At 47.9% G+C, this 25,486-nt stretch overlaps 9 protein-coding genes across 10 annotated transcripts; 4 read left to right on the top strand and 5 right to left on the bottom strand.

The window, feature by feature from the left end:
* The first annotated feature begins 105 nt into the window (after positions 1–105).
* On the top strand, positions 106–2,021 carry SPPG_01627 (uncharacterized protein). Its single transcript, XM_016749946.1, has 5 exons — positions 106–527; positions 594–740; positions 800–943; positions 1,005–1,670; positions 1,738–2,021. Exons 1-5 carry the CDS (start codon positions 201–203, stop codon positions 1,840–1,842), a joined length of 1,389 nt encoding a protein of 462 aa, XP_016612233.1. The 5' UTR covers positions 106–200; the 3' UTR covers positions 1,843–2,021.
* SPPG_01626 lies at positions 1,978–4,011 on the bottom strand. Of its 2 annotated transcripts, none has more exons than XM_016749945.1 (4): positions 3,273–4,011; positions 3,096–3,200; positions 2,874–3,037; positions 1,978–2,807 (listed from the first exon to the last, which is right to left on the bottom strand). In XM_016749945.1, exons 1-4 carry the CDS (start codon positions 3,997–3,999, stop codon positions 2,307–2,309), a joined length of 1,497 nt encoding a protein of 498 aa, XP_016612232.1. In that variant the 5' UTR covers positions 4,000–4,011; the 3' UTR covers positions 1,978–2,306. The 2 variants fall into 2 exon arrangements, with proteins under 2 accessions (XP_016612232.1, XP_016612231.1); XM_016749944.1 differs by having other exon boundaries at positions 3,096–3,197.
* Positions 4,012–5,307: 1,296 nt separating this feature from the next.
* On the bottom strand, positions 5,308–7,870 carry SPPG_01625 (uncharacterized protein). The gene is made up of 8 exons (XM_016749943.1): positions 7,204–7,870; positions 7,050–7,137; positions 6,855–6,980; positions 6,674–6,760; positions 6,486–6,584; positions 6,245–6,423; positions 5,974–6,183; positions 5,308–5,912 (listed from the first exon to the last, which is right to left on the bottom strand). The coding sequence occupies exons 1-8, from the start codon at positions 7,292–7,294 to the stop codon at positions 5,482–5,484; spliced, it is 1,311 nt and encodes a 436-aa protein (XP_016612230.1). The 5' UTR covers positions 7,295–7,870; the 3' UTR covers positions 5,308–5,481.
* Positions 7,871–8,027: 157 nt separating this feature from the next.
* SPPG_01624 (uncharacterized protein) lies at positions 8,028–9,166 on the top strand (the record flags this gene model as incomplete). The annotated part of the gene is made up of 2 exons (XM_016749942.1): positions 8,028–8,214; positions 8,280–9,166. 2 exons carry the CDS (start codon positions 8,028–8,030, stop codon positions 9,164–9,166), a joined length of 1,074 nt encoding a protein of 357 aa, XP_016612229.1.
* Positions 9,167–9,322: 156 nt separating this feature from the next.
* Positions 9,323–10,285, top strand: SPPG_01623 (TatD family hydrolase; the record flags this gene model as incomplete). The annotated part of the gene is made up of 3 exons (XM_016749941.1): positions 9,323–9,937; positions 9,994–10,101; positions 10,187–10,285. 3 exons carry the CDS (start codon positions 9,323–9,325, stop codon positions 10,283–10,285), a joined length of 822 nt encoding a protein of 273 aa, XP_016612228.1.
* Positions 10,286–10,367: 82 nt separating this feature from the next.
* On the bottom strand, positions 10,368–14,270 carry SPPG_01622 (uncharacterized protein). The gene is made up of 9 exons (XM_016749940.1): positions 14,145–14,270; positions 13,780–13,948; positions 12,970–13,083; positions 12,405–12,896; positions 11,561–12,332; positions 11,313–11,447; positions 11,007–11,243; positions 10,657–10,940; positions 10,368–10,582 (listed from the first exon to the last, which is right to left on the bottom strand). Exons 2-9 carry the CDS (start codon positions 13,945–13,947, stop codon positions 10,457–10,459), a joined length of 2,328 nt encoding a protein of 775 aa, XP_016612227.1. The 5' UTR covers position 13,948; positions 14,145–14,270; the 3' UTR covers positions 10,368–10,456.
* A 1,183-nt stretch (positions 14,271–15,453) lies between these two features.
* SPPG_01621 (uncharacterized protein) lies at positions 15,454–18,838 on the bottom strand. The gene is made up of 2 exons (XM_016749939.1): positions 16,597–18,838; positions 15,454–16,533 (listed from the first exon to the last, which is right to left on the bottom strand). The coding sequence occupies exons 1-2, from the start codon at positions 18,736–18,738 to the stop codon at positions 15,757–15,759; spliced, it is 2,919 nt and encodes a 972-aa protein (XP_016612226.1). The 5' UTR covers positions 18,739–18,838; the 3' UTR covers positions 15,454–15,756.
* A 124-nt stretch (positions 18,839–18,962) lies between these two features.
* On the top strand, positions 18,963–21,266 carry SPPG_01620 (tRNA dimethylallyltransferase; the record flags this gene model as incomplete). Its single annotated transcript, XM_016749938.1, has 10 exons — positions 18,963–19,118; positions 19,334–19,471; positions 19,539–19,818; positions 19,877–19,932; positions 19,998–20,071; positions 20,140–20,224; positions 20,293–20,413; positions 20,469–20,675; positions 20,740–20,793; positions 20,860–21,266. The coding sequence occupies 10 exons, from the start codon at positions 18,963–18,965 to the stop codon at positions 21,084–21,086; spliced, it is 1,398 nt and encodes a 465-aa protein (XP_016612225.1). The 3' UTR covers positions 21,087–21,266.
* Positions 21,208–25,486, bottom strand: SPPG_01619 (uncharacterized protein). Its single transcript, XM_016749937.1, has 11 exons — positions 24,916–25,486; positions 24,209–24,840; positions 23,749–24,135; positions 23,435–23,670; positions 22,932–23,194; positions 22,610–22,868; positions 22,441–22,539; positions 21,886–22,365; positions 21,705–21,822; positions 21,492–21,634; positions 21,208–21,428 (listed from the first exon to the last, which is right to left on the bottom strand). Exons 1-11 carry the CDS (start codon positions 25,156–25,158, stop codon positions 21,274–21,276), a joined length of 3,015 nt encoding a protein of 1,004 aa, XP_016612224.1. The 5' UTR covers positions 25,159–25,486; the 3' UTR covers positions 21,208–21,273.

The following is a 25,486-nucleotide window of genomic DNA, read 5'->3' as shown; positions in this document are numbered from 1 at the left end:
GTCAGAACGCGTGAAGCTGCGCCATGGTCAGCCACGCGCTGTCCTCGCCACACTCACGCCACAATCGGACGTCATGCGAACATGTCAGCAGGAAGGTCGTTGTTTTGCAAAACGTGCTCGCAATTCTTATCGCCGACTGCGGAACTGAGTTTTTCTCGATTATGCACTTCTACTTTGCAAGTTGAATCAGCGAGACCCTCATGCTACCACGTCGACCTGCTGTACTTTTTATTTTCGTCCTAGCTCTCCTCGTCTGTGCTCTCTTTGAAACCACGTTTGCCACAAATTCAAAGGCCACCCGCTTGAAACTATCGCATATCTTCCACCGGGGGACTAGTCGCTACCCAGATCTCTTCAAGCGGCTGGATATTGATAATGAGGCCGATCTATGGCTGCAGGAGCTGTTGACTGGACAGACCTTTGTACACCAAGTTCAGCATCGAGAAACTATTTTGGAGACCCGGGATAAACGTGCCAATGACAGGAAAGATTCCTTGGCTGTACAGGGCGCTAGGGCGGGAGCCCAGGTAATTGAGCGCAACTAGTAGTTTTTCTCTGTTGTTGGGTGTTCTTCCCACGCTGCCTACTTCCAGATTACAATGGAAGCGAAACGGAGCACTGTCGTCAAGGTCCCTGATTACACCGATCCGGCAACGGTGCTGAGTTTTGCGAAAATGTGTTCGAATGCATATTTAACTCCTGACGACGAGCAATGGAAAGATGTTGGTCATTGGAACGCCGTACGTACAGAGTGATCTGCCATTACCGATAATGGCATTTGTTAAGTCTTCTTGGTTAGACGGTCGGTTATGGATGGGAGAACGATGGCATACGAGCATATGTCTTCACAGATGATCAAGATCATTTGGTTCTGGCCTATAAAGGCACGTCCGCCAGTCTTTTTGGCATTGGCGGCGAAACATCTGCCAAGGACAAGTACAATGTAAGGACAATTGGACATATTCGTCGCCGGCCATCCATGTCTCATCTAGACACTTGTTTAGGATAACATGATGTTTTCATGCTGCTGCGGCAAAGCCGGCCCGACCTGGAGGCCTATATGTGACTGTTGCGGTGAAGCGGGCCGGACGTGTTCGCAAAAATGTCTGAGCAAAGCCTCCCATTATCCCGATTCATATTACCTCCTCGCTCAAGAAATGTACCTGACAGTCCGTGAACTATATCCTGATCACACTATTTACCTAACAGGGCATTCTTTGGGAGGTGCCCTTGCGTCTCTCGTCGCGCTCACTAATAACGTGCCAGCGTTCTCGTATGAATCCCCCGGTGATCTCTCATTTGCCCGTCGTTTAGGGCTAGTTCCACCGGCTCCCAATCCAGTGCCGGACACACCCATCTACCATTTTGGTAATCTCGGCGACCCAGTCTTTACGGGAACATGTCACGGACCCTTTACGTCTTGCTGGATTGCCCGGTTTGCGATGGAAACTAAATGCCATCTCGGCAAGAGCTGCGTATATGATCCCGATGAAGTTCGCCTAAAAAAAGGAATGGATTTGAAGACGTTTGGAAAATGGGTGACAAATGTGGATAATCAGCATGGGAGGACGAACGCCTTATTCCCTTACGCAACCGACGGTGGGATGTCGTTGGAGATATCCTCCAACGTCGTGAATGCATCGGCGGTGAAAAATATCAGATATCATCAGGTATTTTTGTTCGCCAAAATCCGGATCAGATATGAATATATTCACTCACATTTGTATTACAATCAAGATCAACAATGTGATACGACTGTTCTTGGAGGATGCGGAAGATGTTCCAGAATGCGTTCCTGAACCAGACTGCATGGACTGTGAGCTGTGGGAGTTTGCCGAATGAGGCCTCTATTGGTTGGAGTTTGTCTTTCCTTGCTCTTTCTTTAGTTTATATTATTTTTCCTTTTTTTGACATGTATATCTATGGGTTGGGAGAAATGGCTGTCTTCTTCGTTTGTATATTATTATTGGCTTTATTGCTTTCTGGAAAATTTGTGCATATATTGAAATTCTGACAAGCTATTGGATCTAAAATTGCCGTTTTATGCAGAAAGGCGCCCATGTAAAGCGGCACCTTGAAAGACGGAGAACTATCTTGTCCAAAGTAAAGACAATGCAGAGTTTCAGAACATCTATTGTCCATTGCGACCCAACCAGAACGTTAATGATACTCTTCTGGTATCTCTTAGCGTGAACTACACCCTAGACAATCCTAAGATCATGATATATACAAGCCGGCCAGACCAGCGGGTTTAACACCATGAGAGGCCGATAGAGCTGTGATTGCGGATCATCTGCCCTATGTCCTCAATACCGTCCGCGACCGTAACTCCTCCTTTCTCGGCTCCTACTGCGCTCTCTGCTCCTCCTTCGAGGCTCACGTCTATCCCGTGAGACATCATCCTCCAGTCTTCGCCTTTTGGCACGTACTTCGTCCTCGGAATGAGGACGGTAATAGATGGAAGGCTGCGTTTTGGTTTTCCTGAACATGGCGTCGTTAGGACGTGCATCGCGGCGCAAAGGCGGGGGGTTATAGGCCGGGGGTGGCGGCGGCGGATTGAAAGGCGGTCGCTCAATGCGAGCCGGCGGTGGCGCCAAACGGTGGAGGGGGTTGTGGGCTGCAGCAAACCGACCAGGAGGATTGTTGGTATCACTGTTTCGTCGTTGGGCGTTCTCCTCTTCTGCAATGGCGGCGGTGGCAGCTTCCTCTGTCATGTACTCGACCGTCAGGTTCTTCCCGGTGTCAGGAGGGAATTTTAAATTATCGCAACCGGCAAAGGCCTCCGCGGCTTGATTTGTATTTTCGTACTACCATATGGACAAGGTGAGCGATTTATGCAGCAATGACAGCTGCTCACTGTTGACGTAACGTACCGTAACATAACAATGAGTTTTGATTTTATCCATCCAAAAGTTTTCAACTTTCCCATAACTGGCCAATAGCTCCTTCACCTGCTGGACAGTGAGTGGCCTGATAAAGTTCCGAATCACCAAAGTAGAAGAGGGCTGCAACGATTCTTTCTCGGTAGATGATTCATCTGCATTCAGATTTTCAACGGCAGCGAAAGACGGATATGTCATTGTGTGACGCCTTACCATTCTCAGTTGTTCCACTCTCAGGATCGGCATGCTTCTCGTTAACACCATTGGCAGTGGACACAGGAGCCGCCGCTTTATCAGCAGAAGTCATTTCCTTTGCTTCTGAACATAGCATACAGGGTCAATGATATAACTACTAGTACGGGTAGCCATCCTTGTAATCTTAACACGCACCGGATTGCGGAGATGATGTGGAAGGATCTGATTGTTGGTCCTTGACCGCATCATTTCTTTTCTTGGTCGGTGATGACGGTTTCTCCCCAACTAGCTTTTCTTCACCTTGGATTTCAACATCTCTTTTCTGTTCGCTTTTGATATCACTCTTCTGGTTCACATGAGACGCCTCATTCTCTGGCGCCTTGTTCTCAAGCCCATCCGTCAAATTGACCTCCTCCGTCTTGGTTTTCTTTGCTACTTTGGGCTCTTCTGAGTCCGAAGGACTCTTGCGCTTGGCGCTCGAAAGTGAGGGGTCCTGCTCTGCTTTTGTCTCATTCTTAGCGTCGTCCATAGCTATGTCATTTGCATTCTCATTCTCCTTCACTTCGCTTTCTACATCTGGAGCATCGTGTCTAGTGCGATCCTCCGAGGATGACAACTCTCCATTATTCTGTTCCCCATTCTCCCCGTTGTCCTTGTCCTCTTGGACTTCACTTCCTTTCCGTCCCACACGAGTTGACTTCCGACGCTCCTTCCCGCCCTTTGCAGGTGTCTCAGGTAAGTCAGCAGCAGCAGCGGCTTCGTTATCACCATCACCCTCAGCTGAACCAGATCCACCGGCCTCATCATACTCCTCCAGCCGCTGGACGAGATCCTTTTTGAGTCCATTCGTGGATAGATTCCGTTTCTTTAGCTCCTCTTTGAGCTTAACCACCGTGAGGGAGTTCCAATCCACCGTTGTCATAACTGAATGGTGTGATAAATTGCAATTCAATTCAGTATCCCGCAGCAGGTCGTCCGAAAACGGGCATCAGCCACTCTAAGCCTGCCCCAAGCCACAAATTACGCGGACGACCAATCCTTCAGGATAGATCGGACTGGTTTAAGTGAGGTGCGAGACAATACGTCTGTGTATGGTGACAGCTTTCGTATCTCCAATAGGTGGAAGGCCTCCTTTCTCAAGAATATGCACAGGCGGCCGTTCCCAATCACACAAGGCACATTATTTTTGTCGGTTTCCTCCCTGGCGCACTAGTAGAAAAGGAAGAATAATGACATCTACCAGTTCTGGGAGAGTTCGTTGGTCCTGTTATCTGTACTCTAGTAGTCGCCCGCTCCAGATTTCCCTCTATCTTACCCGTTTTATCCTCTTTTCTGGTGTATTGAGGTGTTGATGGCATATATTCCATCGAAAAATGAATTCAGTTTCTTCCCAGCCAACGACTAGCGAGGCGAACACCAAAAGACATAGTGTGGAGGTGATTGAAAATGGCACTAGGACCCATTATTATCCGGATTAATCCGGTTAATCATATCGCATATCAGAACCCCCTCTATCGCTCAGATTGGTGTGGCATGCAGCGGTGTGGCATGCATGTAATGTTTTTTTTTTAAGAAAACTGCGGTGAGGCGCCTGCCAAAGGTCTATAAAAGGGGAGCCTTTGCTCTCTCTCCCCTTCCTCACCAGTTCCCTGACTCTCAAACCATCTGCGCAACGCTCATCGCGACCCACATTGCAACTCTCATCACGACTTGGTCAATCATGAGAATGCAGATGTGGTGGTGCCGAGGAACTCGCCCTCCTGACTACAACCAACTGGAACCAGCAGCAACCACTCGGAACCAACAAAGCTGCTATTATACTGCTACATTTGTTGAGCTTGGTTGGTATGTACCAATGGCATTTTTCTTTTCATTCTGTCATTCATCTTGCTGACATGCAGTTTTTTTTAGTCTCCAAGCCTTGTCACTGAACATCCTCTGGCTTGTGACGCTGCCCAGTCAATTTGCTCCTGGATGCAAGAGTCTGGCTTCAATGCCATCAAGAGTTCCAGATCAAGGCCTAGTAGGGACCGTGTGTGGTGGTGGGCAATTATCCAGTTAGAACCAACCGTTACATATTGCATGTATAATTGCCTAGTAGTAGCTTAGTTAGCTTTTCCGAACCGGTTGTCGCCGGTTTATTCCCTGGTGTAGTAGCTAGTGCCAGTTTCTGTCACCTCTACACTATAAACACGATATCAGATCTCCAAATCCAAGGCTTCGTGAAAATGTTCTCTAGGTTCAAAGTGATATTGCAGCATGTCCCCAGACATTCATGAGAGCATTCGTGCAGGTGGACAGAAAATGTCTGTGTAATTTGGCTAGAACCTTCAAAATAAGTGACATGCAAGTAATACTGTACAATATAACGGCAAAACTCCGCGCTTACGCCTACCCCAAAACGCTATTCCGACCTCTTCTCACCTCCGTCACCACTAATTGACACCTGTGAATTCTGCAGCGTGTTTACGACTGATGCCACACCATCATCCTCAGTCCCCTCCGATTGTGTACCCGTAACGACCTCCCAAGGCTCCTCCCCCTCGAATACCTCTACAAAACGCTCAATGCACAGCTTCAGCATGGTTCCCCCTCCACCCCCCTGAGCTCCCATTCCGCAGATATTAAAGTCCGCAAGGGGGTTATCGCTTTTAACAAGGTTTGGAGACCAAACGATGGTAAGGTTGCTCGCTGTCATGAGGTTTTCAGATGCGTGAAGCTGCACCTGATGCAGAAGACGGAGGGTAGCTCGCAGAATCATATAGGTGGGGTAAGGTAGTAGCGGGAGGATCGCATTCTTGATGTATTCGAGTTGTTCCTTCTCGGATTGACAGGCTGTGGGTATCCGGTTACTGTGCATGAACTAGCTGCAGGTTTGCGCATTGGACTGACTCACCTGTGATACCTCGGATGACATCGTAAATGCTACTTGGAAACACCGGTTCCGGAAGGTCGCGGAAAAAAGTTTTCAAAAGGACACAGGCAAGATGTACCCCTCCGAACGCTTCCAAATCTATGTGTTCGTCATTTCTATCGTACGCTGCCTTGGCATCTTGCAGCAATTTGGAAGACGGTGACCGTCGGAAGATTCCTTCGACATGAATACCTGGGTACCCTCAGCAGTGTCAATTTCAATACGCTAGGAATACACTACGCATGTCACTCACCGTTTACCAAAATGAATCTGATGCAATCCCGTATTACGCGGGGCACCCCTTTTTCGCCGTTCTCACCCATGATATCCTCCAACCTCGCTCCAAAAACTTTGCTTTTAGACTCTGACGTTGGGCTAGGTATCGTTGCCGTCGGTGAATTGCTGAAACCACCGGAATACTTGATATCGACTCTATGATGCGGACTGGTTAAACCGAAATACGTTTACCGCAAGGCTTTGATGACAACACATACTGATATACAACATCCGGGATAAAGAGCTGCTTTAGAGGGAGAACCATTCCCAGCTTGGATAGATTGTATACCCAAACGACCTTTCGTGAAAATTTAGGGCTGAAAAGTGACCATTCAAGAGTTAGCCTTATATTGCTCTCCGACCATTGTGCGTATCACACAGATCTTCGCCAGGTTATGATAATGACCTCACCACAGCTCCCATTGTTTGCATGATGAGTTTTGGCCAAAGAGAAGGGTGAACTATGTACAGGTTCTTCAAATTCTTTCGATACCTGCCAAAGATCCAAGACATTAGACCAGTCGCCAGAAATGGTCAATACCAACATAGCGAGATCTACTATTGATTGAGATCCATTATGCACTTACTTTCTTCCAAGACTTGCATAAGCCTTAAACATCCATGTCCAGGATGGTTGATACTGAGTCCCAGCAGAGAATAGGACTATTACATAATCGTTCTCTACAAACTGGTCCAGGCGTTGAAGGAGGAGGCTAAGGAATAAAGGCGTGGCTCACATGAAAAACTTTTCGCATCACAATGAGCACCAGATGGTCCCTCACCTAAGCAACGTATCATAGTTTGCATTTTTGGGATTCGGTAGATAGCAAGAGTAAACGACAAGGATCGGTCGGCTTTCAAAGTCCACACCTTGTGCATAAAACACAAGAATGAGTCATGCACAAAAAGCGAACTTGTCTAGCCAGATATACATACCCGCTTCTCTGATAATTTGGTTTTGTACCAACTCTCGGAGTGCGTTGTCATCCAATTGCGGACCAGGCGAAGATGTGAGCCCGGAAAACATTTGTGTCCAGCGCGGCTCTAAGCTCGCAACAAGCCAACCACGTCAAACAAAGCGCGAGATAGAGTATCTACAAATTTTGAAAGTCGGCTAGAGGGCCATACATTGAGAGCAGACAACGGATGACTATCGTCGACGCCGAGATGTCAAGGTTAATGTCGCCGCGGCGCGCCGCGTTGATAATAAACCAGGTTCCAACCACCTCTGTTTTATCCGATTTCCTCCTGGATGTGAGAGTCACGGCATTGAAATAGATAAAGCACATTATGGCTTGAGGTTTCCTTGAGCTTGACGAAGGAACACATCTGGTTTTTCATCAGATTTCTAATTTCCAAAAGGTCCCAGTGGGTGGAAAGGTGACGTACTCGCAGGCGAAAGTGCCCATTGCGGGTGCATTCGTTGCGTCCCTTGAAGTTGTCGTGAGGCGACTCGCCGACGAGAGGATGCGATCCCCCAATCCAAGGATGCCATACAATAGCGGCAGATGCATTTCTTGAGTATCAAAAAACTCCTTTAAAAAATGACGATTATTTCGCCGTGTTGATAAGAATCCAGTTGCGAAAGATGGTAATATCAAAACCAATAGAACTTCTTCTAGTGATTGATTGCAGAAGCAGCTGGATGGCAAAGCTAGGATCGACAGGGCTTGGATTGCATTCCAACACATGAACTGGTTAACTTGCTCAAGCCTTGTCGTCCTCTGCTCCCGTTCCAGCAAACGAGAGATCTTGCTCAAATGAATCAATGTATGCATACAACAGACACAGAGCGACCAATATGGGAAGGGAAACAAGTGCTTCGGGAGGAAAACAGTGTTGCGTCCGACGGTCCATTACCACCATTCTCGGATCCTCAGTCTGCGCCTGTTGGAGGGACACCAGTTGACGCTGAGCCGAAAGAAAAGTTGATGTACATAATGCGAGGTACGCACGAAACAAACAATATATATGTTGCCTGCTTTTTCTCACACCAGTCTGGAATTGAAAAGGTGCTCCGGGTTCCGGTAAGTCAACAGTGGCCCGGGACCTTCTCGTCAAGCACGGCAACAAAGGCTGTATCCTGAGTACGGACGACTTTTTCTGTATTGACACGGGTAACTACGAGTTCAATGCGGCCAAACTGGCCGAGGCACACGAATGGAATCAGGAACGAGCACGAGATGCTATTTCTTCCAGAATGTCGCCAATCATCATTGACAATACGCACACGCAAAAATGGGAGGCCAAACCATATGTTGAGATGGGACTCAAGCAGGGATACTCTATTGTTGTGGTTGAGCCCGAAACGCCGTGGTGGAAGGAGAAGAATGTGACAGAACTTGCCCAACGGAATACGCATGGGGTTTCAGCAGAAGCCATTCAGCGCATGGTGGAGCGTTGGGAAGATGACTTTACCGTAGATGCCATCTTGGCCTCAGAGCGACCGGGTAGTCGCAGAGACTCTCCTCGAGACATGGCTATGGCTCAGGCAAGAGAAGAAGGACGCCAGCAGGCCAGTCTCGAGATTGCTGAAAGACTTCGTGTTCTGGCGATCCTCACTGAAGAGCAGATCATTGAAGTGACGACTCTTAGCGTACATATAGAGCGATATTATGCGCAACCCCAATTCACATCCAGAGGTCGCCCATCACGAGGGTCACCTTATTCGACTGCATCTTGGAGTAGGACGGAACAGGGGACGCGCGGGCGGTACTCTGACCGGTTTTACTCACGTGGTGGGCGAGGCGATACCTTTTGGACCCATCATCGACGGGATGACTCTGGGACATCAAGCTTTACAAGTTATTCAGATGATAGGAATGTGTTCCCGCAATACGATGGTTCGCGGGGACGGCATCATTCCCGTGGTTTCCGTGGTGAATGGCGGAATAGATGAAACTTGAGCATGTAATACGATAAGCTGTATAGGATTCATTAGATCTGCGTCATGACAGGCATTTAGTTAGGTAGAAGATTTTTGGAGTATTGTATTCGAATATTTATTTGATTTGACTCTAAGGTGTGAAATCTCGTGACAAATCCTGAGTTCAAGATGCTCATTGATTGCCATGCACATCTCTACCCTCCACAGTTTCCATCCGACACGCTTCATTCTGTGCTGCAAAGAGCTGAAACAGCTGGCGTTACCTCTATTATCAATGTGCCAGAGACACTTGAGGATGCCAAGATCGTGCTCGAGTTAGCAGCGACGCACAAGATTCTCCAGCCGTGCGTTGGGTTGCATCCCGTTCAACCGTCAGCGAATGGTAACCCTCGGTCGGTGCGGGCAGATGAAGTACAACCTGTGCTTGATCTGATACAGCGGTACTCAGATCGTATCGTCGCTATTGGCGAATGTGGTCTCGATTTTTCGCCCCATGTCTTCCGAACCATACCGTCGGGAGACATTCCTGCCCAGCGGGATGCGCAAAAGCAGGTTTTTGCAGCCCAGATAAGACTGGCTAAAGAGCTGAATATTCCATTAAATGTCCATTCACGACAAGCCGGGCACTATGCTGTGGATATGATGGTCGAGGCTGGAGTGACAGGCTTGTTACATGCTTTTGATGGAAAAGTTGGGAGTGCGCTTAAAGCAGTGCAGAATGGATGCATGCTATCAGTAGCTGCTCACATAGGACGTAACCCGCACTTGCAAAAGTTGGTCAAGGTAGCGTTATGTTTGCCATATTGATGGCCGATCTAGGATGGCTGATGGGCGTCTAGGCACTGCCTCTCGATGCTCTCGTCCTGGAGACGGACGCACCAGCTCTCGCACCTGAGCCAGGAATGCAGAATGTCCCTGCCAACATAACGATAGCTTGCGAGACATTGGTAAGCTCCTCAGTACTCGGTAGGATAAGCTTCCCTTGTCCGGGCGGCATCTTATTTCTTGTTTCCTTCTACCTGCATATGCCAGGCAAATATAAAGGAGGTCACAGTGGACATGGTACAAGAAGTGACAACATACAATGCCCGACGATTATTCCCGAGGATTGTGATGAACAACTGTGACTGACGGACGGACCATCAGGTATTGTAGATGCACCTGTAAATATAGAAAACATACCCCGGTGGGCAGTTTGAATGCAGGTCAGGGTTCACACTTCAAGCTTAATACATCCCGCTCTATTAAAACAATATAAAAATAATATAAAACAATTAAAAGAAACTTGGGCTTGGAGAGAGTTCAAGCCGACCTCCGGCGGCGGGGTATGAACCTCGACATGAGGTTGGTCTTGGTCTTCTCTGAGGTGGGCTGGGATGGCGCCACGGTGGCCGCGACCTGCAACTTGGCCTGAACGTCCTCGGGCACCTGGTAGAATGAGAAGGAATTTGTCAGCCGAGGCAATTCGCAACTGGGTTTCAAAACCCGCACACGATATTTACCTGCCACAGGTCCGCATGGTTGTCTATCATGAAGGACACCACTTCGACCAGGTCGTAGTGCTCCTTGACATCCTCCTCCGTTGGCTTCCGGTAGTATTTTTCCCGGAGAATGTTGGGGCCGAAGCATGTGGCTACATTCTTTGAGGTCATCCTGTTGACCCCGGACAGTGCGACGACATCCGCGAGGAAGCCGAGCAAGTATTGTAGCACGGCTTGGTGTTCTGCGGGAAGGAGCTGCACAAGGAGCTGCAGCATCCGAAGCCGCTTCTCATGATCGGTGAAGCCTTTGTAAATAACGCACCCATTAGGTGACTGTAACAAAGAGACGAGACAATATTGCTGATACCTACCAGCGGCCTTGATGAACGGTTTGTAGAGCCGGTGGGTCAAGAGCGGCTCTTTGAGATCTCGGAAGAACATCTTGAGCAGTCCTCCGATATGGAGCGCAGTGAGCGGCTCCTTTCTGGGGTCCGGAGTGGGGATGTAAGGGAGCTGGCCACCACTCTCAATAATGTCGCGGTACCCCTCGACCTTGAGCTTGCCGATGCCCATTCGGAAAATGCCGTCAGAGGCAATTCCTGGCGGCTCTATAAAGAGGAAGAAAACCGGAAGTAAGCATATGTGATTGATTGGTTAACCGGGATGCAGATACAGACCTCCGGCGCGCAACCACTCAATGAGCTGCACCATGATAGCTGGCATCCGATCCCTGGTGATGGTCTGCATGGAGGATCCGGGGTCTGGCCCGCCCATCATTTCCTCAAGGGAGGCGCCGTAGTACCGCGGCGGGTCTAGAGTGATGGAACATGGCATTGCAAGATATGATAAGGGAAGGGAAGAAGAGAGCAATCAACGTCAGCATGATATTCACATGGACCACAACAGTTGCAAGCATTGTACATACTCTTGTTGGCGGCCCTTTTCTTTTGATCCCCGTAAATGTCCGGCGGGGATGGGCGAGGCTTGATATCTCGCCAGATGCGCTTCAACCTCGACTGCGACGGATGCAGCTTGGAGTAGAGGACCGACGCGCTCATGACGTATGGATGGTCCTCAATGAGCGACATCAGCTCCTTCTTGACTACATCCGTGTGGACGTCAGTGGGAGGTTGAGGGCTGGTGTGGATGGGTTGGCCAGAGAGGGAGGGTTGGGAGGCCTGGGAGTTGAGGGAGGGGAGGGTGGGGAAGGATGTGGAGGCGTCCTCTGAGAGGGTCTCCGACTGCACCGCGGGGAGGGACAGGGATAGGTCGGAGGGGAGGGACGGTTGGAATTCGAGGGGCGTCCCTAAGGTAGCGGCCGGTTCCGCGGGGATGGAGGGCGGAGACGGGGGAACCTCCGGAGCAAGGAACACCTCCGAGGAGAGCGACAGTTGGGACGGCTCTGCCGCTTGAGCGGGCTCGAACGGCCCGAAAGGCTCGAACGGCTCTGCTGGAAGGGTGGGGAGGTCCGGGATGGTTGGCTTGGTGGGGGGCGAAGGGGGAGCGGGCTGGACGACTTCGATCTGGAGGGTCTCGACCGAGTCCGCTGTGGTGGGTGCAAGTGGAGGGCTCTGTGGACTTGGGGGCCTGTGCTGCTCGTCCCTCTCTTCAACGCTTTCATCTCCCGATGAAAGGCTGGACATTGAGCCCTCCGTGCCGAGGGGAACATCGTCCACCTCGTTCAAAAGTTCCATCGTCTAAGAGGAGAAGTTGGTAATGAGAAGCTGTGGTCCGTCGAATCCGAGAGGGAAGGTTCCATGTCAACTTACCCGATGGAAACGCTGCGTCAAGTCGGCCCACTCCTGGTTTGACCCAGCTAGGAGGGGCTCCAGGCCTTGGAGACTAGCCTTAATGTTGGACAACCTCATCTCGTTGTCTTGTCTAACTTTGGACATTGCTGTCCGCCTCCTCTTGGCATGGAGGGCATCGATCTTTTTTCGATCCGCCATGATCATGCGGATGTCTCTTTCTCCAGGTGGAGCGGGACCCATCTCGCCTCTTGCGAGAGCTGCCCGCATGCGTTCCCATCGCTCGTCTTGTTCCTTGCGTCGCCGGACCTCAGCGCGGCGTTCGGCATCGACCGATACAGTGGCGTCCCTGATGGCGGCTTGGACAGCGTCATGGTTTGCAATTGCCGTCCGAAGAACTCGCTCGGCGTCGGCTGCGGTGTCGATACTCGCCAAGAGGGTAGCCGTCTGAGGAGCCAAAGGGGCTCTTGCCACCGTCGCCGCTCGACGAATCCCTGAGGCGCTTGTGGTGCTCTGTACATAGGAGGGAAGGGAGAACAAGTTTAGTATCTATGAAAGTAGGAAGACGCTTGGCGTTCATACAAACCTCAGTACTAGACTTGCGGCTGCGAGCAACTTCTTCTTGCTTGTTCTGCATTGCAGCGTTCATCCGTGAGATCTCTTCCCTGACACTAACCCGTGAGGCGAGACTTTCGGTAGACTGCTTGACACAAACGGAAGAACAAGAATGAGTTGTTTGCGACAACCACCAAAGTGGCCCTCCCGTCAGTCTCGAACACATCAAGAAGCCAGTCCCATGAGAGTTGTTAGAGCGACAGCTCCCAATCTCAGATCAGACTAATGCACAACGAGATGACTAGAAAAAAACTCACAGAAGAACAGACATTATAGCAGTAGATGCTCGGCATCCCGTGCTCGGCTATCAATACCGCCATCACGGCAGTGATGAACATCATAGTACCAGCCCGGCCCCCGCCAGCCTGAGTACTCAAAAGCTGACCGGCAGATCAGAACATCAAACTTTTTAAAGCTCCGACAGGAGACATTTGAAGCAAAGTCCCAGCTGTAGTAGTATATCGGCGACAGCCCATCATGGTCTCAATGTCACAACCCGAGCTCGGTGGGATCTCAAATCGCCGACAGGCACACAAGCTCATGTCTGATATCAGGACCAACTCTCATATGCACTAACCGGCGACAGCCATGCCATTGTAGAGTACCCTGCCTACGACAGTAGGACTAGAAATGCCAAACAAACTCTGCCAGCGCTCACATCTCGATAACAAATTTGTCAGTAGACTCCGCTCATATAGCCCTCTGGGCCCATGTTAGATCGGCGACAGCCAATAGCATATCAAAAGCCAGTAAGATATGACACCCCGACACAGATACTCACCTTTGAGACATGAACGGGCGTTTTCCCTTTGTCGCGGAGCTGACCGGGGACGGTTCCCTTGGCTTGAAGATCCATCTGACCTCTGAATTGGTGATCGAGAGATGCAATGGTGGCAGCCGGAACGACGGTAGCGCTGCGAACAGCATGCGGGAGCGTCGGAGTGCGCATGCTGGTGAAATCCCAAGAAATGGGCATGAAGAAAGGAAGAGGAGGGAGAATCGGAAAGAATTCCATGGATGTCAAATAATAATAGCGACGGCGGTCGAAGCAAAAAAATAGGTGATGGAGAATAAGTTGGTTAATTAGTTGTGTGTTGAAAATAGGTGAACGTCCCAGGACAAGGAGGAAAAAGGGAAATGACTTACAGGCTGGCCTTTATAAAAAAAACTTCCTATTAGACGTCGGGGTTTCAATATGAATATAGCTCTATAGATGTACTGTATGTAAAAAAACGGGAATTCATCATAGGAATGAGTGGGGGTGGAGAGCTGACTTTTTTTTCGACATGGATTATTACCTGCACGCCCGGGCCTACGTTCTGTGATTTCTGATTTTTGAGGATCAGTTAGACCCGCCTTTCTCGCTTTTTTGAGGATCATGGCCAAACAGTTTGCTCATTGCGCCAATGATAGAAAGGGGGACACCCAGTAGTTGCAAGAATGTACAAGCTTTCTACGTAGCTAGTCCCGGGCCTGGCACGGATGGTTGGTCGAACATGTACCTTTGGTATTGTTCATCGTTGGCTTTTTTTGAGGGTAGCCTTAGCAATCATTACTTTGAAATACAGAGGGTTGAAAGATAGAGGCACCAACAGGTTTGAATACGTTGACCATGGCATTCAAAAGGTCATCAGTCCGCGAGTCAGGTAAAAAGAGAGACACTTATATCTTGAGGGTCAGTAGCCAGGGCATGCATAAGAAGTCTCTTCAAGGTGCTTTATAAGATTATTAGAGAAAAGTGCTAAAACAATTTGTCATAACGTCAATGCAAAACCACATCAACGAAACCTACAAAAAAGTTAGTGCATGTACCAAATGATGGACAAAAAAGTTTGGCAAATGTCCCAATCTTTACTCACAAGGCATCACGTTTTCCGGCCACGGTACTCAAAACCTAATGCCTTTGGTATATAAACCGGCTGTTCAGGGTTTTTTTTTTAAAAAAAAATGGGACGTCCTCGGGCCAAAAAAAACAACACAAGCCCTTAAGGCCCGCAGACATTGAGCAAAAAAAAAAAAAAAGTGTTCCATTGAATAATCAAGAAAGGGGATCCGATCACACCTAATGAACAAACATTTTGATTGGCTGAAGGCAATGTCGGAGTGATCGGCGAGTGTTCAGATTCATATTGAAATTGTTTTTTTTTTTTCTTTGGCCATGGATGAGTTCGATCATGGCCTTGTTGATATTGTATTGTTTTTTTTGTAACTTCGTCGAGGGTGTTAAGATATGAAATGATTGGCTGCTCATGTCGGAGTATCGGTAAAAAGTGAGCCGAAACATACAAAGGAAGGAGGGCCATATCTGTAAAGGCCACGGAGTGAATTGGGGGAGCTGTCCAATGCAAATAAGTCAGTCAATTGCGGCGATGTATAATTACGATGAATCTGTGTCCTTGGGGCACTTGTCGGTTGATCTGCTCGAATGAGATGTATCAGATGTTTGTCAATTGCCCAAAATCTTTGTTACTGTCAAATACATATGATTATAGGCATGTCAAAAAACCCAAGTATTATCTCAACGAAATCCATGTACTGACAATAAGATGGAAAATCTACCACAAAGTTATTCAACCTGAAAATAAGATGATACTCTAGCACAGTAGCATTCAACACCGTACCCAAAAACACACGTAAAAAAAAATAATAAAAATCTTGCAGTCTTTCAAAAAGACGCTATATACACCCCAGAAATTCAAAATTCCGTAAGTCCCCCCAAACCCATCATTACAACAATCACTCACAAAACAACCATTTCCTAACCACCAGCTTCACCCAACGCACTCCTCACAACCCCCCAAACAACTTTCCCAACCGAAACAGTATCCCCTTTGCGTCCATGTCCTTTTCCAAGTCTTCGAAACTCTCTACACAAATCCTCACAAACAGCTACACCCTCCGCCGAGACAAAATCCAAGGCACATTTAATACAATCACCGTAATTGCTGACTTGGTGGGCGAATCCTGCTGGTACGAATACTGTATCGCCTAGACGTTGGTGCAGACGGATGGGTCGAACAGAGTGGGAGGTGATTAGGTCGTGGAGATGTGGGGGGTGGAGATAAAAGGTTTGATCGTGTATTGGGTCGTCGATCATGAGGGGGTGTGGGTGGGTGGGGTGACGGTAGTGGTGTCGGAGGTAGGATCGGAGATTGGTAAGCGTGGATGGTGGGAAGAGATCCCAAATGGCGCCTTCGAGTTTGTGGGGTGGAATGTTTTCTGGTGAGGAAGTACAAGCAGTGGTAGGGGGCTCGGTACTGGGCGGAACCCAATGTCGTTGACTCGACACCAAAACATTGGCAGCATCCGCAACATCAAGGTGCAAATTCGTGGTACCCCCCGTCTGATCCGGATTATAGCCATAGGCAGCATACATTTTAGGACCAAGATCCGGTGGGACATCGTTTTCCGAAATATGGGAAACAAGGTTGAATTTTCCATCGGGGTGAGTGTACTCTGGTATAGGGATCAAATCAAGGAAATCGGTAGAGTGTTTTGGTAATTTTGCTCGAAAGTGCATGTCGCTTGGCCAGTCCTACAACAGTTTCCAATAGTAATAAGTGTTCGGTTCCACTACCCCAAGTCGAAATGGTCACACCTTTAGCTTAACAATGGTTCCGTCTCCTTCTCTCTTTCCAAAACCTTTAAAAAAGGAAGCTAACGGCGACTCAGAGTGTATTTTACCAGACTTGCAGTCAATAAGACTAGCAATTTCCTCGCCAGCAAGATCCTCAAATACTTGCGGTTTCCAGTGGTCCGTTACACTATTTGCCATATCTGTTACAAAAATGGCTTTCCTCTGCCGCCAATAGTGTTGGAAGAGAGGGACCGTAAGCTGTTCGTAGGGGATAATGACTAGATCTGGGTGGGGTGCATTGATGAGGCTGTCAACGTCAAACGAGTCGTCCATCTTTATATTGGCAGTTTCAGCCGAGTGGATATGGGTGGTACCGTTCGGCATCTGGTTGTCTTTCCCATTGAGGTGTTCATCCGAATGCGCGTCAATTCCATTCGAGGGTGCTGCTGTCCCGTTGATGCCCAATTTGCGATTCGCATGCTGATTCATCCATCCTTTGACCCAATCCCTTGATCGAGTCATCTGGTCGATATCCCATCGACTAATTACCAGAAAATTACGCATATCGTGCGTTCGTCTGAATGAGCAAACCATTATTGGATTTTTGACGCTTGTCGGTTTGTTGTCTGTGTCTTTGAAAGATTTGACTACCGTGCTCGTTACCGCTTCGGATGCATGCCCATTCGGTACACCCCACCCTTCTTCAACGCATAAAAGGCACATATCCCTCCCACAGATAGTGCACATGTAATACGTATTGTATATTCCTTGCTCGCAGATATCACAAGTTTGCCTCGTCAACGGAATGGGGCGTTTGATACAGTGAAGGGACGCGGTTGTCCGGTTGCCTGACGCATAGGCTGTGATGTGGGCCAGCTCTCTGTCAATGCATTCGCGAAATGCCGTATAGCTCAAGCACAGTTTATAGGCTGTTGCATCACTCAATGGTGGAAAGTTTCCAGAGTGGGGTATGGAGGGAACGTTGACATCTTCCATCGGCTTGTCTGAGAAAAAGTACGGGTCTTCGATGGGAGTCTTGTCTTTCATGCGAAAAGCCCGCATACCTTGAAAACGGCATGGTTCCCCTTTTTTGGCGAGGCAGGGTCGACAGCGGTCGTAATGACCGTATTTGCCTGACTTGCATGGAAATGCTTGTACTTGAAGATCCAGGTCTGTTTTATCATGGACCAACAGGGGCCATCCATTCAAAGTGACGCTGGTACCATTCTGCGCGGCGTGCTCAACCTCCTTGACGCCCAAACTCCGCCTCGATCGCTTTGGGGGGATCACACCGTCTGATTTCGCGCTTGTGCTCTCATTACCCACCGCGACCACCTTGGCACGCTTTGACAGACCAGATTTGACCGATGCGTCCTTGTCATCCTTGGCAGTCCCTGCCGCTTCATCCACCACATTCTTGACTACTCCCTCTTTATCATCCCCAAGAACACCCTTATTGGATCCATTCGCGCCGTGGCTACCACCATCTGATCCCACCTTGAGTTTCTCACGACCCATCTTCTTTTGCTTCCCCAACGTCGCTTCAGATCCAACACGGCCCTTCAAATGCCCGATAATATCATCTCGCTTGACGTCGCGTTCTACCGTATTTTCAGCATTTCGGAGAGCAGGAACGGGTTTTTGCCCTAATCTTACACGTTTGGGTTTACTCTGCGTGACATGGGCGGTGTTGGGTGTGTCGCAAGTGTTGGAAGTTGAAGGGGCGGGTGGGATCCCATTTGGGATAATGGTAGGGATGGGTGTGGAAGGTACTACCGGCACGGGCGGATGCGTGTCATTGTGTGCATGCGGGTGCGGTACAGGCGCTTGTTTTAGAGGTGAGCTGTTGAGTGATGGGCGGGTAGGATTTGAACCTAATTTCCGTCGTTTGGGTGTACGAGTATGTATCGATGTAGTGGTATCCCTTTTATGAGTCTGCTTTGAGGGCCGTATAATGCTCTTTGGTACCTCTCCTTTCGATATACGGGTATCATCATCACTCTCATCACTGTCACCCCAAAAAACGTCAATATCACTTAGACTGGATACATCGGAATCACTCAGATATGTCCGTCGTCGTCGGGTCCGGCTTTGGATGGATTCACTTGGGAGTTTGGGTTTGGTGGGGGGTTTGCGGTTTTGGAATGTGGGTGTTTGGACCATTTTCTAGTAGCATTCGCTAATGTGTCTCTGCTTTTTGTTGTTCGTCTCCCTGCAGTGGACACACCACATACATTCCAATAAAGGCACACTCCAGATCACCACGAACCTTTATCGCATTCAAAGGACACGTCACAATCCGTCACACCCATATTCAAATGCATTTGTCAAACCACATTTGTTTACTTGATCATCCATCGCAAATCCAGCTTTTTGTTGGTGGGGGCATGCTCTCTTTCACTCGACATGCTTTTCATACATTACGCAGCATGACCCACCCGCTACTGGTCGTGGTGGGTACCACGGGCGTCGGAAAGTCGCAGTTGGGGATTGAGTTGGCCAAAGCGTTGAATGGAGAGGTTGTGAATGCGGATTCAATGCAGGTATGTTCATGTTGAACCGATAAGACGCTCGCCCCCAAAGAAGTGGAAGGAATGGCTTTTCTATTAGAGGATGAAAAAAAGCCAAACATGTTGATAGTTGGGAGCATTCATAGATTGTGTGCTTTTCTGTTTTTGCATATACTCGTCACTTTTCAAATATATTTTCTTTTTTTCCTTTTTGGCATATATGTTTGTTTTTTGTTTATTTTTTCAAGGTTTACAAAGGGTTGGATATCGCTACCAACAAAGCAACAACAGAAGAACGAGATGGTATTCCACATCATTTAATGGATTTCGTGGATCCCAGTCGAGAGTACTCTGTTTCCGAATTCCAACGAGACGCACTGCAAGTGGTAACAAAAAAAAACAAAAACACTTTCACTCCACTTTTTACTCTATTACCCACTTTTTTTCAAAAAGATTTCCCAAATCCATTCTAGAGGCCATACACCCATTCTCGTCGGTGGAACAAACTACTACATCCAATCCCTCTTATGGCGAGAAAGTATCATTGCCTCTGCATCTGAACCCGATTTGAGTGCACCGGATATACGACATGAGAGTCTTGCTAGTCATCCATTGGCAGATCGGATGGCGCGGGCATTGGATGCTACGGATCCTAAACGGCGGTCCATGAAAGAGATTGCAGAGTTTGTGGGGACGAATGAATTGGCGGAGTTGGTTTCTTGTGTAGATCCTGGTATGGTTTTCTGCTGTTGTGCTTTTTTTTGGGGGTATTGTTTTTAATGGGGTTTTAGTTATGGCGGAGCGATGGCATCCTAATGAGGACCGAAAACTTCGACGAAGTCTTCAGGTACCCCCGCATATCCACACGATACCCAAGTGATGAGAAATGAAATTCACACTGCACGACACTAGATTTTTTATACCACTGGAAAACCCCACAGTGAATGGATCGCAGAACAACAAGCTTCAACAAAGGATACATTGAGGTACAGTCCCAATCATACGAACCAACACAGAAGAAGGGTTATATTCATACCCACCAAAAACTTACTAGATTCAAAACATGTATATTCTGGCTTTACGCCGATCCACCCGCCTTGTACCCCCGCCTCGACAAACGAGTTGACGAAATGATCAAAGTATTTTCAAACTTGGGAGTTTATATCTCTACCGAAACAAAAAAATTCTCAAAACCTTTTGTTTATAGTTGGGTTTATTCCCAGAATTACTCGACATGCGAAAAAAACTCGTTACCGGCCAAGTCATTGGTACACCCACGCAAGACCACACCCCTTATAATTACACACGAGGGATATTACAAGCCATTGGTAAACACCCCTTGATTGTTCTTACATTTATCATTAATATTGAAATTTTCCATAGGTTTCAAGGAATTCGACACATACTTTTCCCATCTTGAATCCCCTGGCGCGGATACGGATGTAGATAGTCTTTGCGCGCAGGGTATAGAGAATATGAAAAGAGCAACAAGGCAATACGCTCGTCGACAAGTAACGTGGATTAAAAATAAACTTGCGACAAGGTGTTTTGGTGTAGAGGGTGTTGAGTTTTTTTTGTTGGATGCGTCAAGTGAGTTTTTTTTTGGTAATCGTTTTTTTCTTTTTTTGTGGGGTGTTGATTTGTGTTTTGGTAGGTCTTGATGGGTGGAATCAAACCATTCGAGATCCGGCAATCCAAATCGCTAAAGGTAAGAAAAAAAAACCACACCCCAAAAAACAAACATTCATTCATACAACTAAAACATCCCCATTAGATTTCCTCGAAAACAAACCGACACCCTCCCCACACACCCTAACACCCCTCGCATCAACCCTCCTCCCAACCCACTCCAAAACCCCACAATGGAAAAAACAAACATGTCCAGTTTGTGTCGACCGGGATGGAAAGCCGCGGGTTTTGAATGGGTCGTTGGAGTGGGATGTACATGTTCAAACGAGGGGTCATAGATTACGAATGCAAAAGATGGATCAAGTGGTTTAGGGTGGTAGTATAATGGTTTTTTGGAGAGTTGTGTGTGTTTTTATAAGTTATTGTGGTATGGTGGATCGAGTATGTAATGTGAATCAATGAATAAACAAAAAACAAAACTCGATGCATACGTTGACATACGAATCATTCCTCCAAAAAAAGAAATGTATATTAAAAAAACTAGAATATAAAACACTTTTTAATTTTTCAAATTTTTGGTGGTACAATGATGTTGTTGATGGGTAGGTTCAGCAGCCTTGGCAGAAGAATGCAAAAGATGGGAAAAATGTGTCGAGATTTTGGTTTCGAGGTCTAGGGCTTTAAATGGTTTATTTAACCAATCGTGCATCCCCGCTAAAAAATCAAAATTAATTTCATTGTAATGATATTGAAATAGGAAATGTTTAGAGTTTTTACCTTGTTGACACGCTTCGTAATCATCTTCCGTTCCGGATGCAGTCAAGGCAATCACGATCGGGAGTGAATATCCAGAATGGGAGCGTTTGACGAGTTGGTTCATGGTTTCCAGGCCCCCCATGCGTGGCATGCTGAGATCCATTCTACAAAAAAATATAAAAATAATGAATGAGAAGAAAAAGGCAAAAAGAGAAATAGGAATAACAAACGTACAGGATAAGATCATATTGTTTCCCGTTATCCACTTTTTCCAACACGTCAACGCCGTCAATCGCTAGGTCGGCGTCGTATCCCATTTTTTGGAGTAGGCTCAGAGCGATTTGTTGATTTACTTTAATAGTTTGGTGAGCCTTTTATGCTCTATTTGTAACCGCATGTATGTACATTTACTCACTTGGATTGTCCTCGGCAACCAAGATGGAGAGAGGGTACATTTCGGCGATGCTGCTCGTGTATTTTGCCGATTTGCGGGTAGTGTTTGTTCCGCGTGGGGTACGACCGGCTCGGCGGTTAGACGAGCGGTGATGTTGTGTCCCTCTTTGCGTAGTGTTGCCATCGCTATGGGTATCCCCCTGGGCACTCCGATTAGCATTGCGTTGGGCATGCCGCGATTCTCGACTTGGAGCCCGTCGAGATGCACCGGCGCGTCGTCCAGGTGATTTTGTTCGTGGTGATTCTGACGAGGAAGATGTTGTCGTTGCGTCTTGGTCCGTATCAGAAAGGGAAGAAGAAGATGTTGAGCCGCCAGAGGTTTCGGCAGGTTCGACAATCGGGAAGGGAACGCAGAATGAGAATTTGGAACCGACGGATTCAGAGGATTCTACCCATATTTGACCGCCCATCATTTGGACGAGGCGTGATGAGATGGCTAGTCCTGTTTTCAAATAGAAACAGAGATGAGGGATTTTGCAAAATAAAATCGGCCAGTGTAAGGAACTATTTTTCTTACCTAGACCAGTACCAACCGCCGAGTCTCGGTTGTTTGGGTTATCGATTTGCGAGTAGGGCATAAACAGCCTGTTGATTTTTTCGCGAGGAATACCGCATCCTGATAATGGATATGGTAAGCACGAGGCTCCCTCCACTGACCATGGTAAATCAAAGGGTTAAGGACATACCCGTGTCAACGACCGTAAACAAAATGACAGCCTTGCCCAGTCCCGCGGTTGGAACGTCGTCAGCACGAGTGACACTCGTGTCAGTAGAGCCTGCGTTGTCGGTCGTGCGCACGGGAGAGATTTCCACACCGCCACTAACGGATGCGGTCCCGTTTTTCAGGGGATGGTGTTGTCCTTCAAAGAGCGGGACGGGGAGCTCTGCAGTGTCGGAGGCATCAAGGCGTGTGACGGTAAATGTGATACTGCCTTGATCGGTAAACTAGAAAAAACAAAATTGTGGTGAGAATCGATAAAGCACCGTACAGGATGCTCACAACCTTACCTTGAGCGCATTTGTCAACAGATTGAGTACAATCTGTCGGATCCTCGTCACATCCCCCAAAATCCATTCGGGAACATTACTATCGACTTTAAAGTAAAAAGGCAATGAATTTTCCCGTGTTCCTACTCGAACGAGATCCGCCATTTTCGCTCCTTCCGGTAAGAGTGCGCCTGCATCCACAGTGACAGGGTTATCCGTCTTTTGACCGTCGAGGATGAGAATCTTTTTCTTTGCTGCTGCCGGGGAGAGGGCCGCGAGGTGAACTAATGTGTAATCAAATAAATCGTGTGAGTATCCATTGTATCGACGCATTGGTAAAAATCCACCAAATACGTAAAAAAAAAACCACATCGCAGTGAACATGGTTTTTTTTGCAAATCACAAAAGAAAAGCGTTCTACCAAAAGTACCGTAATATCCAGATATCCATATTTTGTAGTGTGTTTTGTGTCCCTCCAAACAACCATACCTGTGCAAAGGGGGGAAGGGCTTGAAGATACTTACCAGCTTCTTTAATGCATTTCCGAAGCTTTAATGGATTCTTTTGGAAACAGAATTTAACGTCTTGGTCTCCAATTTTGCTAAGGTCGAGGACGCCGTTGATGACGGCCAAGAGGTGTTCACCGGACGAGTTGATGAGATCGAGGCGGGACTTGTTCTCGTCCGAGAGGGCGCGGCTGTCCCAAAGGATCATGTCTGTAAGGCCAATGATGGCAGAGACGGGGGTGCGGATTTCGTGACTGTTTATTGATGCAACATTCAAGAGTCATGAATGAATGAATGGGTACTATGCATCTCGAAACCAAGTCTCCCTTTACCTCATGTTGGCCAAAAAGTTGGACTTGCTCTTTGTGGCCAATTCTGCTGCCATCTTGTCCTTTTTCAATTGCTCCAATTCTTCCAGTTGAGCCACCTCTCTCGCTGCACGCGGTCGAACGCTTTCCAATACGGCCTGCACAAGGTCTTTCTGAGACGGGTCCAAAGCAGCCGGCAACATGACACCGACGCATCCACTGGGTGCACCCTCTGCGTTGCGCAGACTTGCAACAATCAAGTACATGTCCTTGTCATGGTCAGGACCCAAGGAGTCAAAGAGGTCGGAGATGATCCATTGGCGGGATGAGTCCAGGGTAAATGTGTCGTGAGCTTGCAAGAGGGAGGCCAATTCCGCCGACACGACATTTTTGGGAGCCAGAGTCTCTTGACTATGAAAGCGAGCGGGGGCTGTTGAGTGTTATGAGAAATAAACAAATTCACAAAATGTTTACACACACGGACCCATTGTTATTAACAAGGGTAATGAGGCGAAACCGCTTGTCTTCTCCACGCTGCTCCTGCTTTGACAAGCCTGTCATAACGGACTGAAAGTCTCCTGGGGGAGTGAGGGCGGACATCAAGTCGATGGCGGACGAGGGAACCAGCTGGCTTGGGATGCAATAACCGACAAATGCAAGGCGCACATGCAAGAGGTGAGTGAGGAGGCGGGCGAGCTGTTCCAGATACTGTTCCCCGGTGATAGAGTGTGTGCTCTTGTAAATCATTTCCATTGCCTCAATGGACGTGTTGGGCGTGTTGGCCTTTCGCGCCTCCTTTGCTCCATGGACACTGTTAGCTTCTCTCGCCTTCTGGACATTGTTTATCTCTGTCGCTCCTTTGCTGAGGTTTTCCGAAAACAATCGCTTTGAGAGGGATGGATGGGTCAAGTTGTCTCTGTCGATAGGCAATGCACCGGGAGAGAGGCCTGAAAGTGACAGGGTTTGGACTGGGCCGCCTGGATCGTGGTTCATGCTGACTGCGACGTTAATGTCATTAACCAGGCTCTTGTCCACACTCTCTCCAATGTCCTTGATGGCATTGTCGACATTGCCGACGAGAGAAAGATTCATTTGGGAAACGAGATCCGTCACGTCCTAACAAACCAAAATCAGAAGACGCGTTTGTTTATATTTTCCTGGGAAACTTGCCAATTCCCTCCAACTCTTTACCTGATACTGAATACAGTAACCAGACGTCTGTTGTGCAAGAGATACTCTAGAGACCTTTTGCAAAAAGTAACAGTTTCTATTCCCCAATGTCTTGAATACGCAGAGAGGCAAATCCAAAGTAGAGAGATGCTCCAATTCTTCCCCCGTGTATTCCCAATCAATTGAAAAAGAGAAACCGTCTGATACTGAGAGTAAATGACCCTCACGAGAGACGATAATATACAAAAGAGAGCGTGCGTCCATGCGAGGGAGGGAGTAAGGGAGGGAGTAAAGAAAGAATCCGTATATATGTATGTATGTATGTGTGTGTGTGTGTGTGAGAAAGAAAGAAGAAATGAATAAAATCAACTCTCTCTCTGTTGATTGGAGAGTGTCAATAAGAGAGAGAGAGAGAGAGAGAAGAAGAAGAAGAATAGTACAATGTGTGTGTGTGTGTGGAAAGACTCTTTCGAGTGTTTGAATAGAAAGAGAGAGAGAGAGAAAACTAGTTGCTCTCTCTTCTTCTTCTCTTCTTCTCCTACCTCTCTTTGTTCCCTTGTCAATCCCTCTCTCTCTCTCTCTCTCTCTCTCT

The sequence above is a fragment of the Spizellomyces punctatus genome, assembly GCF_000182565.1.
Source record: "Spizellomyces punctatus DAOM BR117 chromosome Unknown supercont1.2, whole genome shotgun sequence".
Lineage (NCBI taxonomy): Eukaryota > Fungi > Chytridiomycota > Chytridiomycetes > Spizellomycetales > Spizellomycetaceae > Spizellomyces > Spizellomyces punctatus.
Note: the sequence above shows the minus strand (reverse complement) of the source record. Positions and strands in the feature narration are given on the sequence as shown.

Excerpts from the sequence above, each read along its gene's own strand:
- SPPG_01619 (XM_016749937.1), bottom strand. The coding sequence starts at position 25,158 with ATGGACGCACGCTCTCTTTTGTATATTATCGTCTCTCGTGAGGGTCAT. Across the intron at positions 22,869-22,931 it reads TGTTGACAAATGCGCTCAAG|TTTACCGATCAAGGCAGTAT; the intron begins GTAAGGTTGTGA and ends TGTTTTTTCTAG. Across the intron at positions 22,366-22,440 it reads GGCGGTTGGTACTGGTCTAG|GACTAGCCATCTCATCACGC; the intron begins GTAAGAAAAATA and ends ATTTGAAAACAG.
- SPPG_01622 (XM_016749940.1), bottom strand. The coding sequence starts at position 13,947 with ATGCGCACTCCGACGCTCCCGCATGCTGTTCGCAGCGCTACCGTCGTT. Across the intron at positions 13,084-13,779 it reads CGCCCGTTCATGTCTCAAAG|TCTACCGAAAGTCTCGCCTC; the intron begins GTGAGTATCTGT and ends TGTGTCAAGCAG. Across the intron at positions 10,583-10,656 it reads ACCATGCGGACCTGTGGCAG|GTGCCCGAGGACGTTCAGGC; the intron begins GTAAATATCGTG and ends TCATTCTACCAG.
- SPPG_01626 (XM_016749945.1), bottom strand. The coding sequence starts at position 3,999 with ATGACAACGGTGGATTGGAACTCCCTCACGGTGGTTAAGCTCAAAGAG. Across the intron at positions 3,201-3,272 it reads CACATCATCTCCGCAATCCG|AAGCAAAGGAAATGACTTCT; the intron begins GTGCGTGTTAAG and ends TGCTATGTTCAG. Across the intron at positions 3,038-3,095 it reads GAGTGGAACAACTGAGAATG|ATGAATCATCTACCGAGAAA; the intron begins GTAAGGCGTCAC and ends ATCTGAATGCAG.
- SPPG_01621 (XM_016749939.1), bottom strand. The coding sequence starts at position 18,738 with ATGGTCCAAACACCCACATTCCAAAACCGCAAACCCCCCACCAAACCC. Across the intron at positions 16,534-16,596 it reads GAACCATTGTTAAGCTAAAG|GACTGGCCAAGCGACATGCA; the intron begins GTGTGACCATTT and ends AAACTGTTGTAG.
- SPPG_01627 (XM_016749946.1), top strand. The coding sequence starts at position 201 with ATGCTACCACGTCGACCTGCTGTACTTTTTATTTTCGTCCTAGCTCTC. Across the intron at positions 528-593 it reads GCGCTAGGGCGGGAGCCCAG|ATTACAATGGAAGCGAAACG; the intron begins GTAATTGAGCGC and ends GCCTACTTCCAG. Across the intron at positions 944-1,004 it reads CTGCCAAGGACAAGTACAAT|GATAACATGATGTTTTCATG; the intron begins GTAAGGACAATT and ends ACACTTGTTTAG.
- SPPG_01625 (XM_016749943.1), bottom strand. The coding sequence starts at position 7,294 with ATGTTTTCCGGGCTCACATCTTCGCCTGGTCCGCAATTGGATGACAAC. Across the intron at positions 6,585-6,673 it reads ACAATGGGAGCTGTGGTGAG|CCCTAAATTTTCACGAAAGG; the intron begins GTCATTATCATA and ends GTCACTTTTCAG. Across the intron at positions 6,424-6,485 it reads ATCCCGGATGTTGTATATCA|AGTCGATATCAAGTATTCCG; the intron begins GTATGTGTTGTC and ends TCCGCATCATAG.